The following is an 18,628-nucleotide window of genomic DNA, read 5'->3' on the forward strand; positions in this document are numbered from 1 at the left end:
TCCCTAAACTATCACGTTTTTGCTGGTTATCTGCTTAAACTATCTAGTGTCCCCAATATCCCCCAGATTATATTTCTCTATATATTTAAAAAAAAATCCGTTGAATTCTTAGAGATGCGTCTGATATACCCTTCTAATTAACTAAAAAAAGTGTCCTGTGGCACTACACATGGCTATTTAACTCAACATAAAATCCTCCTAATTTTTCTTTTTGTATTGATTACCTACTTGTACTATCCGTTTATTCCAAAACTCCCATGAACTATATTTTTCTAGATATTAAAAACTTACTAATATAAAATATATATGCAAAAAAAGAAGAAAAAAGAATGCAATCCACGGTGGAAATTTGGAACAAGTGGGATATTTTTTTAATTTTATATTGGCGTTCTCTGGCAGAATCTGCTACTCCTATCTGACACGCTCTTCTCTTGGTCTCAGGTCTCCACATTTCAATCCTTTCAGCTCTGTTTCATCTTAGTATTCTTTTCTCTCAATTCTCTCTCTACAATCAATCACTATTTATTTACAATAAATATAAAATCATATTCTTTCATTACTGTTTTTGTTCGGCCATTTTTCTGCACAGTTCTTTCTAACCGCCATGCCTATATCAAACCAAACAAGAAACACAAATCCCAGAAACCAAAAGAAACAAAAACCCATCTCAGAAACTGACCCCATGTATTCTATTAACCCATCAACTCGCTCCTCAAAATCCACCATTTCTTCTCTCCTTCACACACCCTTTTCACCCACCAGTCCAACAACAAAAATCTTCAGTAAAAAGAAGAAGAAGAAGAAGTTTACATCATTTAAGGGATTGAGTTGCAAGGCAGCTACATCACAACAAGTTTCGCTGCCTTCTGCTATTATTAGGACTTCAGCTGACTGGGAATCCTCCAAAAAAGTCAAAAAGAAGAAGAAAAATAAGACCCTTAATTTTGTTGGTAGAGATTCTTCCATTATTGATAATAACTGCCCCTCCTCATGTTTGGCTGCTCCTACTGATGTTTGGTGTGGTCCTGGAATTGGATTAACTACTGATGCTGCTTCTGTTGATGTTCTCGTTTCAACTAGGCGGCCCCTTTCTGCTAGAGGCAGAGTTGATATTGAGAAGATTACTCCCAGGGAGGTATTATTCTGTATTTTTTAAAAAAAAAAATATTTATGGCAGATATTGTTTCTTGTGAGTTGCTCCTCATGTTTTTATGCAACTGTTACTACTGACAGTTTCTTTTAACTATGATATGCTTCTTTTAATATTACTTAAATATTGTGAACTATAACTGGTGCCACTTATAATTGTACTTTTTAGGAGTATGTCGTTTGCAAATAATGTGAATTTTATTTAAAAAGCTTAAATTATCTTTGCTGGAATTGACAAGACTCTGAAATATGCTGATTTGACCGTAAAATGGAATTGGAGGGACTAGCGAATCGTTTCCTATCATCCATGGAATTAAACGGGTCCAAATGAAGCGGAATAGTTATTGAGAATTCATATAGTGACCCCAACTGGTTTGGTTTGAGGCACAGTTGATGTTGTTGTTGTCATTGTTTTCTCACATCCATGACGATATCATTTGCTTCCTTTATATTTTATTCTACTCACTGGTCTTGGTTTCATACTGCACAACTAATGAGGAAACTGATTGTTTGGTTTTGGATGTGCCCTTGAACTGTTAAGTCAAGTGTCTTAAGCCAAGTTAAATGTCATGGATTAAGCCACTCTTTGGTGTTGTGTGTTGGCTAATCAATACAGTAAAACTAGGTCTAAACAGGATATTCGTGCAAGAAGATGGTTTCTTACAATGCTTGTCTGTCAAAGGAAGGGCATCTTTTCCCCACCTAGCCATTTACAATGTCCATAGTCACTATCCATGTTGGTTCTGTCACGTAAAAATCATCTTTCAGCAAATAATTCAAGTTGTTGAATCGTCTAAGCTACAAGATCCATCAAACTTATGATATTTGCTGTTCAAATCTCTCATCGTATTGTGTTTGTCTATTCTACTCTTGTCGTTTTCTGCCTTGTGGGTTTGGAACTGTTAAAACTGTCCTTTATTTGTTTTCTCATCATTGTGAATTTTAGAGTAACTTTTATATTTATCTGCATTTAAATGTATAGATGGTGAATGTTGAGTACAAGGTTTACGTGTAAATAAATTGAAGAATATCCTATAATTTCATTTCCTTTTTCCACAGCGATCTTCATCTTCTGTGCGAAGAATGTCGAGACCAGAAGACGATCCTTTCCTTGATACTGAAACTCTGGAAATGCAAAGCTCTCGAGCAAATTGGTTTGGATTTAGGCGTCATCGCGATTCTCACTATGGTTTTCCTGAAGGGCTTGCAGAGGTTTGTCCATACATGCTTTACTTCCTAATTTACTGATAACTAGCTATCTATCTGCTGCTGCTTTGCTTTTTCTCAAGAAGATTCATTACTCCTATCTTGATACCTTAGTGAAATTATGTTTTCTCCTGTACTTGGATTTATAATTTATCATTTTCATTATTATCAAATGTTTTTAGCCATTTGTGCACAGTTTTGTCTAGATCATTGCTAGAAAACAACCGACTGAAGCAGTTCAGTATAGAGGCTTTACATGTTCAGTTCGGTGACTGAGGCCTTTTTTGGATTCCTTTTTTTTTGGGTGCTTGGGGGAACTGCCATTGTGTTGAGAATGACCCTTAGTTTTCGGTGCCATGCATAATCTAATTTGAACCATGAGGGGCCATGCTTAGCCTCCAAGGAAATGGTCAAGCTCATTGCATCACAAGACTGAGTTGATACTCTTGAACATGCTTGGCGAATGCTGTCGAAGTTAAATCCTCAACTTATGAGATTTAGCTGTAGTAGAATCAATTAGCTTTTGCACTTTCGTGAAGCATCATCACTTAACCGGATTCCTTTTCTTTTAATAGCCTTAATTTGCTTGATCATCTTGAAAGTAGCTTGTTGCAACCCTTTTCTTCATAGTTTACCAATTAATGCAGAATGACTAATCATGGGATATTGTTTGCTTAGCTATCGAAAAATTTAGTGGCATTGGCTTAATTGATGTTCCTGGTGATGTTGAACTCTTAAAATGTCTTGAAAAGCTGATAACAACATGAGATTTTCAGTGAATCCGTTATGCTTCCATAGCAACCTCAAAACTGCAAACTATGGCGGCCAAATTTCTTTCTCAAGTTTCTTATGCTAGCCCTCATTTAGTTCCAAAGAGAAATAAAAATAAAGGTTTTTGCAGTGGTAAAATTTGTTAGTGATGTTTTCAAGTGTGTTGACATGAATGTCTTCTACTCCTTCCCCTCTACAACATAAAGGCAATAATGTCTGTTGGAAACACATTACATTGGTAATCAGAGTGATTGATTCTGTTGAACCTGACTTCTGAAATGAAGTAGCAAAGTAAATCTAAGGTATATGCTTGCTGGTTTGATGGCTGCCAATCACAAAAATATGATTTTGAGATACTATAAGACGGAGCAAAATATTGTCTTGTTAATTTACAATGCCATTGTAATGTTCTTTTCTAAGGAAAACATGAATAGACTTGATAGAGATGCCGGAGAACATGTATAAATTTGAAGTAACCTAACCTGAAAGTGTCAATGTTCTTGCAAATAAGTCGCTGATGAGTAATGCTGCTGAAGCAATAGTGGCAATCTAGGTTAACAATGCCTTAAGCTTGTTCGTTATTGACAGCACATAGCAAGTACCCATCCTATGGGAATTGCATCATGTCGTTTGTCGGTTCTATCAGTTATTTACCATATAATCATATATAAACCTTTCAATTTAGTACTATTAGACGAGCTTTCAGTCACTGCTATCTATTAAATTCTGCGTGGTGCCATAGCACAGCCGAAATGGATCTCTTTATTTTTTTGATAAGTTAACATTTAAAGTGGGAATGAATCTTCAAGTGTTTATTGTGTTAGAAACATAATTTTGAATATTCTAGACTTGCTAAGTGCATGCATGCATTTTGATATAATTCATGTGACTTTTGGAATATCTATGTGATTAGGTGCTAGCCTTTATGTTATCTAGGTGGCCAAGTTCATAGTTAGGGTGTGAAAGCATTTAGTAGGATTGACTCTAGAATTATCTTTTGGCACCTGTAAACCCCTCTTTATTATTTTGTTATGATAGATTGGAGTTTCAATATATTATGAGGTGAGCTTAATGTCTTTGTGCCTTATGTATTTATGAATAGCCCACCTTATATTCCAACATAATGTATGAATTGGTGGCGTGACTAACTGGAGTCTATTTGCAGATTGTGATGCTTCAGAATAGTCTTATGGGGGGAAGAACAAATGGTCTTGATCGATACCGGAGCTGGAGACTTGATGTGGATAACATGTCATATGAGGCAAGTCATTCATTTGCGCAGATCTGTCTGTCCTTGTAACTCCCATCTTTTTACTAACGACAAGTACCCTTTGCTAACAGGAATTGCTGGAACTCGGTGATAGAATTGGATATGTGAGCACAGGATTGAGAGAAGCTGAGATAACTCGATGTGTCAGAAGAACTAAGCCCTTCTTTTTGAATAATTTATCTCATCTTCGCACAGAAATGGAAAAAAAGTGTAGCATCTGTCAGGTTTGTGCTTAGTAAAAACTCTGGAAATTTGCGTTTGTGCTTAGTCTCGGAACTTTATTTTAAAGAAAAGTTGATTGCTCTAATAACTAAAACTGTACTTTTCTGCTTTTCAAAAAACAGGAAGAATACGAGGCTGAAGATGAGATGGGGAAGCTGGGTTGTGGACACTTCTATCATATTCATTGCATAAAACAGTGGCTTCTGCACAAAAATAGCTGTCCTGTTTGTAAATCTGCAGCCATACCTGATAGCTAGTTTTCGAAGAATTTTTCACCTCATGAACCTGTTGTTTTTGTATAGCTTTTATGCATGCGAGAAATTCCATTTATGTGGTTCTTTCCCAAGTGTTTCCTGAAGATAGTGGCTCTTTTGTTTGGACAGCAGTCATGGGACAGCTTGAAACACAATCTTCTGCTTGTCTTTTAATTATAATGCTTCAATCATACAAAAACCAACCAGATATGAATTCTTACATGTGTTGCAGATATGTGATTGCAATTTTATTGTCATGTTTTATGTTACCATTCTCAAAACAAAACAAAAAAATGTTATGGTGACAAATTCCTTCAGTATTGTGAATTATTTTCTGAATTTTGAAGATAGTTTTGATTTAAGGGCAAAACAGCTTAATGGCATATAAAGTTAGTGTATTGTTACAAATTGGTAACTAAAATACCTTCTACAAAAGTTAAGATTAGTTACTTGTGATCAACGCTTTTGTGGTCCGTACCTTCCTCGGACTCCGCATATAGCGAAAGCTTGTTGATCATAGCGAAAGCTTGTGATCAACGCTTTTGTGGTCCGTACCTTCCGCATATAGCGAAAGCTTAATGAACCAGTCTGCCATTTTTAGTAGCTTCTGTGTAGAAAGACTGTCCTGGTGTTATGTAAAACAAAAATTGTCACTCATTTCTCTGATATGAATAGTTGGAATGTCTAAGCTACAGATTTTGGCCAGATATTGTCACTTTGCCTTTTTTTGGACCTTTTAAACGTGCCTGGGAGTGAGTCAATTAACTTCTACCAAAATACATGGGACATTTATCATTTATTTTCTGATCAAGTTGTTGGACTGGATGTGCCACATAAATTGTCATTTGCAAGAAGCAAAAATATCAGCAGACTCTTACCCACCCACTCCTCAACAAATTAGAAAAAAGAAATCTTATGTTTGTTCCTTACCAAAAAAAAAAAAAAAACTCAAAAGAAAGCACTGGTTAAATCGCAATAAGGTAATTTTATGCATCACACGGATACTGTTGAACCTATAATTTAATTAACATTACACTGATTTGAGCAGTAAGCTTGAATTTGAAAAGAAAAAAAACTGATAAATGCTTCTTGTTTTTCTAAGATGTCAAATAGGTTTGAACAAATTTAGATTGACAAAATGACTAAGGCCCCGTTTGGCCATGAGTTTTGCCAAAATAAATTTGGGATTTATTTTCAAAACTCATGTTTGGCCATAAATTTTGCTCATATTTTGGCCAAATCCCAAATTTCAACTCCCAAAATCAGCTATTGAGCCAAAATCCCAAAACTTGGGAATTATATACATGTTTTTCCAAAATAAAGTTGGAAAATATTTTTTGAAATGGTATGTCCAAACACATTTTCATCTTCAAACTAAACTTCACCCAAATCAGATTTTTCAAAATAAATTTTGGATCTATGCCAAACGCTAGCTAATATTATAGCCGTAAGAAACTAAGAAAACATGCAATTAAGCTACTGACCTTAATCTATAGCTTGTGCGCAACATTAGCTAAGCTAAAATATCTGCAGCTAAAATGTAACTAGGAGAATTCCTTAGCCAAATATATACCTAATCTTTAGCGTGAATGCTAAAGATTATCATAGTGGCATCATTGAATCGTGTGACCATATTCTCATTTGAAAGTTTGAGTTGTTAGAGAGAACAAACTTTTATTTACTTAATTATATTGTCGACAGGCACCACATTGGTCCAACTGCTTTACTCTCCATTTTTTTTTAAAGAAATAGCTATTCCTGAATTCATGAGTAAATCAAATTGCTTGTAGTTGTATAATTTTTCCTTGCCATAGTACTTACCTAATAGTATCGATGCGTTGGTACGATTAGAAGTGGTAACTAATTGAGATAATCATGATAGCTCATCTGATAGGCAGAGAAATTCATGGCTGTATTTTCTGTCGATCTCTATTGGAAAGATGTAGAGATATGTTATCGATTATATTTGGCAACTATCCCTTTGATGAAAGTAGCAGAAATGAATCTTAAGTAGTCTTTGCAACTCTTTGAACTGCAGTCGTTTGTACCTTCCAACAGGACGACAAATTCAATACAATTCAACTCAACAATGTACCAGAAAATATTGGCATAGAAGGATGACCAAAATGTTGGATTCATCTAACAGGTTCTTTATTATAGAATACCAATTATTAAGACATACATACATACATGTAGAAAAAGAGAGCATAATACATACGTTGCAGTTCAGATGCTGATATTAAATTGCTTCGTAAGACACCATATACTAGTCTCATCTTAACCTCACGAATGCCTGCATCACGCTGTAGGATGAAGAGTACCTCTGTTCTCCACAATAGACATTCCTCCTTGTACCTGAAGTATAAAATAAAAGTACACCTGATATTCTATCTTGACTACCTGTTTTAACTTAATGAGGCTATGAGGTTATGTTTTGTGAAGTGGTGTTCTCGGCAGCTAGTTGTGCTGAAGCCTGTGAAAATAAAACTGCAGTAGGGGTCATTGTTTGATACTGCAAAGGAAATGGCGGAGCTGGATGTTGAGCGTAGTACACCTGATCATGCGTAGGATGAGAATATTCATAGCTCAAATTAGCAATGGCAGTATTAAGAGCAGCCAGTGGCTGTGATGGAGGAGAAAACTGGGATAGACCACAATATTGTTGCTGAAATTGACTAGTAGGAACTTGAAGAAATCTTGAAGAAGCTGGAGTGGCTGTTCTGTATGCATTTGCAGCCATTTCAGGTTCAGAAGACGTAACTGTATTTGTCGGAAGAATAGGTGGATTTGGTGGTGCCAGATGCTGGCTTGATGCTACTCCACATATATTGGATTGCATTGTCATTTGAGGGACAGGAATCAAATACAATTGATACTGCTGATCCATTTGTTGATGTATTGGTTGCTGGGATTGAAGTGCATACATTGGATAGTAAGATGGCGTTGTCACTGGACCTGTTGCAGTATGTTTGATGTAATGGGCGCCGGGTGGAATGAACTGTGGTTGCTGGTACAGATTTTGCTGGGAGGCCTGTATAACTACAGAATCTTGAACCTGTTGCATCTGACTTGGAGAGTTTGGATCAATACTATTATTCCTGGAATCAATTACTGCAAGAGGATGAGTTGCTTCTTGGTAAATCGTGTGTTTTGCGAGTGAAGTAGCTGAGGCAATGCTGCTATCACTGTAAGGTAAAATGTTGGAAAATTATACAAAAGATATCTTAGTTGACAAAGTTAAAAAACTTTTCAGTATTCTACACTAAAACATGCCAAATAGGTGGAGCAACAAAGACCTTTTCTTCTTTTCTGGGATTATTGCTACTCTTTGTTGTTTACTTCGACTTTTGATATGATTCTTATAATCTCCCTACAAAACTTGGAAGCAAAATGAACAAAGAGTACATTCATACCTTGCTACAGAATCAGGTGATGGCAAATTGTAACCAGCACATTTTGAATCAGGTGATGGTAAGATATAACCATCTCCATTTTTCTTCTGAATTGATAGTGACCTCAATAGGAGTTTCCGGAGCCTAGTAGGCGCAACATGATCTGTTTTCTCATCATCATTAGCAGCTGTAGATTTCACAAAACCAGCTGATAACATAGCATCTGCACCACCAATTACAGTAGGAAGAGCTGGTGCTACAGCTGCAGGCAAATGGTTATAACCATCATCCAGTTTTTGTTCATTTGAAGCGACGTTAATATGTGAGAACCGTTCATATAACCCAAGAATCTGATCCTGGAATGTCGCGTTCATGTGATTATCTTCACCTTTAACCGCAACAGGAAGCAGATTTCTGATAGATTGAGATGAAACAGTGGATTCAAATGATGAGGTTGTATCAACCATAGGTGAATCAGGCATTGTAGAATTCACTTCCTGAATAGCATTCTTGCCCAGGGACTCATGATTTTGAGCCTCCAGGTCTGCAAAAGAATCATTATCCGGAATGTTGTGAAGTTCCAGCAAATTATCTACTGCAGCTGAATCAGAGAGCCCTCTGGAAATAAAACCAGCATTGTTAAAAGCATCAACGAACCATGTTTCGGATTTGGCATCATCAAGAAGACAACCCATAGAGGCTGCAGTTTCTATCTTTTCAAGAAACAGGAACAAGCGAAGACGAGAAGGTTTCAAGTTAGGTGAAACCAACATTGCACGATCATATGCTTCAATCATATGTTGCAAGTCCTCATCAGAGGTGACTGATACAAGTGAGTCAAGGTCTTCATTAGGAAGCTGATACTTGATTGCGAACTTGTTACCATTGAGGAGGGTGTGTGAAAGGCGAGCGTGGATGTCATAGAGGGAGGAGAGGCGATCCACCACCACAATGCGAGTGTCACCTCCAATATAGCATAGTGATTTGTCGTGGGGGCGGGGGATAATGTGACCCCCGTAGCTGCACATAAGGCGTAGCTTGGCACCAGGGACGGGTGGCAGTGGCCTGTCCCGTGTATTGTTAAGGCGGGAACATGAGGAGGAGCGGTTGGAATCCAGATAGTTTTGTTGGAAATCTGGAAAGGCAGTTGGATGAGATGCCAGTGGATCCATTGATTTTAGGTTAGAGAGTTTACTTAAAGAGGAGCTGAAGTGCTGAGGACTTAATTGAGGAAAAGCAATGTAAAACAGTAGTACCAAGCCCTGTAAGATTCTTTTGTACTGACTATAGAAGCTTAGGTTAAATAATGCTAGTAATAGTTGTGGTTTTACCTTTCATTAAGGGCTAACGACAAGCATATGATAAGGGAAAATGAAGTTAAAAACACTTACTGGCAACAGCTAAATAATAAAGCATGGAACTTGATTTTATACAGCTTTATTTTACTCTAAGGGCTCGTTTTGTACGAGGATAATTAATCCCGGGATCAAATTTGAGATGAGTTTATCCCATGTTTGTCAAATTTGAGGGATAAGGGATATAACTTATGCTCCAAATATTTTTTTTTAATCCTAATAAGATACAACTATATAAGGTATTTTCCAAGAAAATAATACAAAACATGAGATGTGTCATGGCAATATCCTAAAATATTCAACAATAAAGACAATATCACGTAACATAAATATTGCTAAATAATAAAAATAAACATAATCTAAAAGTACTAAGTCATGCTAAAATAAGTAGACTAATAAGGGAGTATTAATTACATGACTAAACGCTAAAGAAAAATAATGGTTATGCATTTTTATCTAAATCATTGCAAAACAAAAATAGATATTCAATACATTGTCATTCCTAGTATTAAATTGAATGTCATTCACTCTTTTGTTAGCATTAGCATTGATTCAATTTTGGTTTGGGCTTTTGTTAGCATTATTTGAGTTACTAATATTAATGGCTATGAAACTTATTGGAACATTCAAAAGTTGTAAGTCCAATCTTGAATTAATACCTTAAAAGATAAAATTATGAAAAAATTTAAGAAATATTTATAAATTATATCACAATAAGTATATTTATATATTAAATATATCTAAAATTTCTATACATGTATTGTCGGGTTGGTTTGGTTTCGGTTTGATTTTCTTTAGTTAAAACCAAACCAATTATGATCGGGGTTATTCATTTTTCACTACCAAACCAAATCAAACCGAACCATAATCGGATTTTTATTTTCAATTTGATTCGGATTATCAGATTGGTACGGTTTGTCGATTTCCTTTGTACACCCGTAGTTGTGAGGATCAATAGTGGCGAGTATGAGAAGCAATCCTAACTTCCATGAAACATTTGCTTTTGTGCGGCGGCCTTAAGATTTGAGAAAATGTACTGCTTAGGTGAAATCCCAATAAGCATTGGCAGTGAAGAATGTTTGTTCCCAATGAATTTTAATCATGCTCATTCCTTTCTTTTTCCCTTTTATTCTCTATCCATTTTTCATTTTATTTTTGCCTGCAACATTAACATGTTATTTTTAAAGAATTTCAAATGAATCTCAATTGTTATTGGCTTGACAGATTAGTAATCATTTTCCTTTCTTTTTCCTTGTTATACTCCAACCTTTCAAAAGAAAAAAAAAAATAAGAGGGAAGTAGTCGGATTCAGCTTAGAAATATTTCACGGAGTATAAGTTATGGTGCGTATTGAACATTAATTTCTTCATTTCTAAATAAAATGTTCATTTTTAGGAATGACAAAAAAAACACTAAAAGGTTTATAGTTCAAAACTATTTTCAAGAAAAAATTAAAATATATTATCCAATGAAATATTATTTGATTTTTCCTACTATAGTAGTATTAGAATAGTGCGTATTTGTTGTTGTTGTTGTTGTATAGTAGTATTAGAACCATACAAATATTAGGAAAATAGCAGGAGTAACTTTATAGGTTTCATTCATACTAGTTGAGTAAGAGCGGCAAGTAAGTTTCGGGAACACACAAAAAAAAGAAAAGGTGAAGAAAATAATAACAGAAAAGCCATAAAAAAAAGAAGGGAAAAAGAAAGAACAGTATCACGGAACATTATAGAATTATGCATTTAAACCATAAACTAAGTAATCTCTATATATCTTCAAATTTCACACAATTTACGTCTCTTTATATGAAACAAAGAATCAACTATTAAAAGAAAGTCGTTATGCTTTACCTTTTGTGAACTAAATCAAAATAAAATTTCGAGGCAGAAAAGTACTTTGATTTATTAGTAGGCAGGAGTAAATAAACTTTCTATTAATGAATCATCACTTCTCGCCAAATCAACATATATACATAGGTTAACACTGCAATTCCATCTTGATGAGTTGCTTATTTTTGTTGACATTAGAATGTATAATTGATATTTGGATGTGATCTATACTGCTCCTCAGCTACTTTAAAATTAGTGAATCTATTGGATTGCTTTATTAATAATCTTCGTTCTGTTTGACAACATCATGAAAAGAATTGCTCAACTTCTAAAATTAGTGATAGTCAATAATAGTTCTATATCAAGTGCTTTTGTGTTACTGACCAAAAAAAAACCACAAAAGAAGAAACAACCAAGCAACAATTTGTCCATCATATACATGCTTTGAGGGCAGCATTCCTACTTCAAGTACAAGGAAAGCAATATATAATAAGATAGTGGAACCACTTGAATATAAATTTTACATAGAAAACCAAATAGGTGAAACTTAGTTACAAAACCAGCTACTATCTTCCAAATAAGACACTCATTATCTTATAGGCTAGACTCTGAATATGCCCTCCTTGAACTTGTTATTTCATTAACAACTTCTAGAGTTGATGATTTACACATTCCAAATCAGTTGCCTTCCTTTCCTCTCTTAAAGATTGAGAGTGGAGATCCCTGGTAAAACTTGTGGTGGTATCCAAGAAGTATAGAACGATCGACATTACACAGCAACCTACAAACATGGGTATCGGCCCAAATATCCAAAGGAAGAGAGGAAACGACAAATAAAATGCTCGTAGTCCCAGTGACCAAAACATGCTCCCTCGGTTCAAATTCATCGCGACATACTCTATAGATTCAGATCTATCTTTGAATGTAGGCAAAGTAGCTAAGAAGCTAACATGGGCATAGTACCTGATAGATTGAACATTGCAGAGAAATGCAACAAGAAAGCAAAGCAAGATGGTAAAAAACTTTATAGAAGACATCATAGGAGTTTTATTCCCAAACAGTAGCTCCGAGTATGTAAAGCTTGATTTGTTGCTCACGAATACGCTAATGATTGAGCTGAGAGTAATTGCAGTTGTCGCCAAAAGGGTAGACGCCATAATGTTGTTGCGTATAGTTTGAACTGCCAGAACTCCGTTCTTTATTGGATCCTGAATACAGTTCCCTAAAAGTCAATTGACAATACATACCAAACTGCTTGTCAATTGCTACTGATTGTTCTTCTACTAGAACAGAGCATAATAATATGCTTATTAATCTATAGCACATCAGCACGAAATAAAAATAGAAATGCAAAACTTGGACATGATAAAAATTTTAGATAATTGACATAATACATCCATGTCAGATAAGTTCTGCAAATCAGAAGCTGGTTTATTTTTTCTTTTCACATTTAGACTCTCTTCCTCCCCCTTCATCCTTTTGGCAGAGCGTAAACCATGCAATGCTTCAACTAGTAGCATCTGGCGGACTGCCTCACAGAGCCGTCAATATGGGCTTGGCCCGTTGGGCCAGCCCAGCCCAGCCCAGCCCGTGATTTAGCAGGATTTGGCTAGAACCTTTTGAGCCCATTTAAAAATGAGGCTTTTAAGCCTGGCCCGAGTAAGCCCGTGGCCCGTGAGGCTTGACTGAGGATGGGCTGGGCCGGCCCGTGGGCCTAATAAAAATATGTATTTATATAAATATAAAAATTATACGACATAAAAAATATCAAGAAGAGTACCCAAGCTTAAAGTTTATTAAGCTCATCATATTAAAAGATCAAAGTCTTAAAACGTTAATTATTTTTAAAAATTTAATTATTCTTAATATTTAACCAATTAATATTGCATAGGAATTGTAGATGTAGATGTAGATGAAAATGAAGATATTAAGACAATCTTTCTCACAAGCGGATTCAAATGTGTTTGATAAAGATGATGTGTTGGATATCCCATATGCGTCATGGACGTTCTCTTGAATAGTTTGTTTTAAGTTTTGACTTTTAGTGAATGAAATATTAGTCTTGTCTTTTACTTTTTAGTGTTTATTGTGATATATTGGAACAGTATAAAAAGTTTTTAAGTTTTGTGAAATTTTTTCAATAAATTTTTTTTAACTTTTAAATATTTATCTTTATTAAGTTAGAACTTAAAGAAAAAATATAAAATTATATTTAAAAATGATGGGCGGCTCGTGGGGGCCCGCAACCCACATAGGGCTGGAGTGGGCTGACCATTATAAGGCCCATCAAAATGGTGGGCTAGCCCAGCCCAGCCCGTCAATTGCTAAAGCCCGCGTGAGCTGGGCTGGGCTAGCCCGGCCTCGCCCATATTGACAGCTCTACTGCCTCAGCAACAACAAACAACAACAAACCCAGTGTATCCTACAAGTGGGGTCTGGGGAAGGGTAATGGGTACAGACCCCCTACCTTGTGAAGGTAGAGAGGGTAATGGGTACAGACCCCCTACCTTGTGAAGGTAGAGAGGTTGTTTCCAATAGACACTCAAAGAACAATGAGAAGGAAGCAACAAACAGTAGCAACAAAAAGATAAAAAAAAATAACGAAAGCAAATGCCGTACGAGTAATAATAAAGCTCTAAGAATAAGAAAGTACCGAAATAGTACTACTACTGGCAAGACTAGGAGGAATTGGCGACTACCTATCAACCTTCAACCTTAATTCTTGACCTCCACACCTTCCTATCGATGGTCATGTCCTCATTAAGGTGAAGCAATGTCATGTCCTGTCTGATTACCTCTCTCCAATTCTTCTTCGACCTATCTCTACCCTTTCTCAGACCTGCCATGGTCAACCTATGTCTCTCCTCTTCACATGCCCAAACCATCTCAACCTCGGTTCCCGTAGCTTGTCCTCCATAGGTGTCACTCCCACCTTGTCCCTGATAACTTCATTCATAATTTTATCTTTCCTGGTATGCCCGCACACTCATCTCAACATCCACATTTCTGCTACTTTCATTTTCTGGACATACAATTTCTTAACTGGCCGACTCTCAGCCGGTCAGCCCTATACTGTGCTAAATATATCGGGAAAAAAAAGTAAACCGACTCGCCAAAAGTTGCTTCCAGTTAGTATTCCATGTGAACCAGAATACTCATTCTCATAATCAGTTATCTTTAAAACTTATACGATGTATACAAATTTATTCCACAACCACGTTAGTTTGATAAGTTCCTGCAATCACATAACTCCAGACGCCAATCGAAGAAACAAACATATCATGCCTCAAGGTCGTACTGACTATTAAGCAGACCTTCGCGATAACAGATGACCTTACTCACTATTATTGCTCAATACAGATAATTTAAATTTCTGGAATCAGCATCATTATTAGTGAATATAATCAATCAATTCTACTATTCCAAAGTTGCAGTTGGCATATGTATCCTCCATATGCGTTCTGCTGTATTCAAACCCTTCTCATTCCAATACTAAATAATTTAGTAGCTTCTAAGGTCACCCTATGTCAGATGTGATCAATTTTACCCTTATCTGATCTTGTACGCCTGTGCACGGCACATCCATCTTAACATTTGTACTTCTAGGATACTCATCTTGTGGATATTTTGGGCCTCTAAGGCCCAACATTCACTCCTATATAACATTGTTTCTCATAACTATTATATGTAACCTGCCTCATTTTATGTCTTTAAACGATTTCTTTGAATTACGACCATATTGGTTTCACTGAAATTTAGATTCGCTTAGTGCCAACAGAACAACAAAAATTACTTGACTTCTTATGGGATTAGCAAGCTTTAAACCATTTTATATAAAAGCATATGGAGATTTGACCTTCACCACAACCCAACAAAGTAGCCATTGCTAGAAAAACAATGTATACAGTACCAGACTCAACTTTTGCTTTTCATAAGGCCAGGGACCGGTCGAATAGGAACAGATAGATAGTCTTCTAGTGTATTTAGATTACAACGCAATATTTCCAACTGAAATGAGGCAGCAGGGCCTTGGGATTTGGGAATCTATGCTACTGCGATCGAAGGCACTACACATACTCAAAAAAACTTTCTTATAAAGAAAAAGGTTTGTCACAGGCACCAAAAATAATTCCATCACAGAAAGTTCATTTATTGAAAATTAAAATATGCAGCAATGAAGAACTCTATATGAGTTGATCAAAGACCAACAAGTTGAAAAGATTCCTCTTAAATTTTTTGAGTGCATAATTCTCCCTTCCACTAAAGATTCACGTTCATGCTCTTTGATCGTTTAAAGAAATTCATATTATTAATTGATTCATCTCTTCAGTTATATTACCAGGAAAAGAAGCATGACCAAATATTCCTCTTTCCCAAAACATATTTATCTCAATGGTTATGGAAGATTCTTATCTTAATCAGCATCATAGTAAGTATAAGTACATTAAACACTAACTAAAAATAAAATGGAAGACATGAAAGATTAAGGAAAGAAGAACAATTGCATGAGACTTATTAGGATAGATCTTTGAGACAAAAAGGAACTCTTGAAGGAAACTAAATGCTATTACAGAAGGCCGGCGGTTGTAGTTGTAGTAAGAAAACATCACGGTTAATCAAAACAAGTGTTGCAGAGCAAAGAACAAGACTAGAGGGAATCTTCAGGAAATGGTAAGATAACACTTGCAACGGCAAGCACTTTCTATTCAGTGAAGTACATACTGGATTTTGCTTTTGGAGTTTGGTACATAAAACAAGGATAGATATTACACTATATGTGATTATTCACTTTGTTATTACTTGGAGGAAGTAAATAGCAAAATCACAGAAAGCGGAGATGTTGCACTCAAGTTTAACATGAGACCTTAAGTTCTCTTGATCAATAAAACACTGCAAAAATCACCAAAATAGGAATTAATGAACATATTGAAAATCTAGGCCTTTGTTAATACTAGCTCCCTAAGATGAGATCATGAGAATCAGTCAAACACTTGTTTTTCCACTTTCTCAGAACTACCCTTTGCAGCTTTATATTCCGCAGCTGCTCAATCTTTCACTTCGAAAAACCAAAACTTGTATATCATGGACCTCCTCACTTTCTAACTTGCACTTTCCCCATTTTTAGCATTTCCATATCAATCATCGAGACAATCGATCAGTCCAGATGGACTATAACTTTTTTTTTTTACAACGCAAAATTCCGAGAGTCAGGTGCTCACGAATTAAAAGCTGGACATGGGTTCGAACCGTGTAAGCAGCCACAAATACTTGTATTAGAGTGGGCTGTCTACATCACACCCCTTGGGTGCACCGGGTTAACCCTATATTAGCTGGGTTGGTAATGTTATTTTTCTTTCATTCGATTACCTAAACTAGCTAATTACAACATTCCTTTCTACAATTTGAATGTTAAGCAGCTCAAATCATAATAGCTAATACTTAAAAGAGTAATTATAAATAACCCCAAAATTTGAAACCATAATTTGATCAATATTTCGCACATAAAAAAGAAAACAAAAGGGGAAAGAAAGGAGACTAACAGTCATAACGGAGAGGACCCAGTTATGGCGAGACTCAGAATTGATTCCGATGACTGTTCTTCTTGGATACCGAATTATAGTGAACATAAGCCAAGCATGATATGCTAGGAAAATGACCAGCCCAAGAGGCACAAGTGCGTAATCAAGTTGATGTTCCTCCATTAGTGTGCCTGAGCAAAGATATCACAAGAATCAAAGAGCTGTAATTGGGAATTTAAATCACTAGTTGCGTAGTACGTTCCACCATTATTTTTCCGCCTCATAGTAAAAGGAGTGGCCCCAACACCGCAGCTAACAAAAGAAAAAGGTTATACTACTGTTTTCCTACGCCAACTAACAATTGACAAACCTCAACGTGTTCATATAAAGTGACACTGCCAACTCGGGAGTCAAACGGGTCGGGTTGTATCGGATATGATCGGGTTAAAAATGGGTAATATAAAAAGATAAATTATTCCGTCCGATACATATTTAAAACGAAAAAAGAACGGGTTAACCAGCGGATAATATAAAAATTCATATTATTCATGACTTCTTGAATATGATCACTTAAAAAATTTCTAGTCTTCTAAACTTGAGGAACTCCCAACTAATTTGAGGCTTTATAAATATCAAAGTTAAACTCATTAGTTATCTATTGATTATCTATTTTTTAACTGGATAATATGATTCTATTCATATTTAATCCGTTTTTAAAAAGTTTATTATCCAACTAATCTTTAATAGATAATATGGGTTGATAACTGTTTCGTTTTAACCATTTTGCCCCAAAGAATCTTTAAAAGACAAATAATATAATTGGGAGCAAGTATTTATTTAAGTTTTTCAGCTGAAACTAACAATTGACAAACTTCAAAGTGTCACGTTCACAAAGTGACACTACCGAGTACCGACAATAGACAAACTTTTTATAATGTTCACATAGTGAGGAGTTATTCGTAAGGACACAAAAGTTGTGCCTTGTGAAAGTGAAAGCTATTCATAAGGACACAAAAGGCAATAACCTGCCAAAAGGAATGATTTTATTTTGTGTCTCACATAATTTACATTAGTTGTGTGAGGCCTCTTTTTATTTCACATATTTATGGACCCATATCTTACACATCTGGGTCCACAAAATTCTGGGAAAAAAGAAAAGTGAAAAGTGAAAGTGAAAGTGAAAGTCATTAGAAAGATAGGGTAAGGCTTGATTGTTATTTTACTATACTATTTTCACGTGTTATGAAATAGGAAATTGAAGTTCAATTTAGGATTTATTTAGGAAGAAAGAAGGAGAGTCACATGACTCACTTATAGCTTGTGTGGCCAAGTTTCTAAAATCAGCTTATTTTAAGAAATGTTATTTCTTAAAAGTGGTTTTCTGCAAAAGTATTTTTTTGTAAGAAATAGTTTGTGTTTGGTTAATTAATTTGAAAACTATTTTTGAGTAACAATTAGTGTATGGCGAAACTTTTAAAATGTGCTTCTAAGTGTATTCTTCTCAAAATTGCTTTTTAAAAAAACTAGCTTTTGGTAGAGAAGCTATTTTTTCTTGCTTCTCCAAACTGTTTATGCTTCTACTCAAAGCATTTTTTTTACTTCTAAAAGCTTTGCCGAATATTTCAACTTTGAAAAAAAACTAAGACATTTTTTTATTA

The 18,628-nt window shown here is 35.5% G+C and overlaps 3 protein-coding genes across 3 annotated transcripts; 1 reads left to right on the top strand and 2 right to left on the bottom strand.

Annotated features, from left to right (window-relative positions):
• Positions 334-5,129, top strand: LOC109235627. Its single transcript, XM_019401804.1, has 5 exons — positions 334-1,135; positions 2,209-2,361; positions 4,292-4,387; positions 4,468-4,620; positions 4,741-5,129. The coding sequence occupies exons 1-5, from the start codon at positions 605-607 to the stop codon at positions 4,873-4,875; spliced, it is 1,068 nt and encodes a 355-aa protein (XP_019257349.1). The 5' UTR covers positions 334-604; the 3' UTR covers positions 4,876-5,129.
• LOC109236250 lies at positions 6,988-9,639 on the bottom strand. The gene is made up of 2 exons (XM_019402445.1): positions 8,286-9,639; positions 6,988-8,057 (listed from the first exon to the last, which is right to left on the bottom strand). The coding sequence occupies exons 1-2, from the start codon at positions 9,434-9,436 to the stop codon at positions 7,292-7,294; spliced, it is 1,917 nt and encodes a 638-aa protein (XP_019257990.1). The 5' UTR covers positions 9,437-9,639; the 3' UTR covers positions 6,988-7,291.
• On the bottom strand, positions 11,859-17,317 carry LOC109235628. Its single transcript, XM_019401805.1, has 3 exons — positions 17,236-17,317; positions 16,992-17,161; positions 11,859-12,659 (listed from the first exon to the last, which is right to left on the bottom strand). Exons 1-3 carry the CDS (start codon positions 17,252-17,254, stop codon positions 12,102-12,104), a joined length of 747 nt encoding a protein of 248 aa, XP_019257350.1. The 5' UTR covers positions 17,255-17,317; the 3' UTR covers positions 11,859-12,101.

Source organism: Nicotiana attenuata, chromosome 12, assembly GCF_001879085.1.
Source record: "Nicotiana attenuata strain UT chromosome 12, NIATTr2, whole genome shotgun sequence".
NCBI lineage: Eukaryota > Viridiplantae > Streptophyta > Magnoliopsida > Solanales > Solanaceae > Nicotiana > Nicotiana attenuata.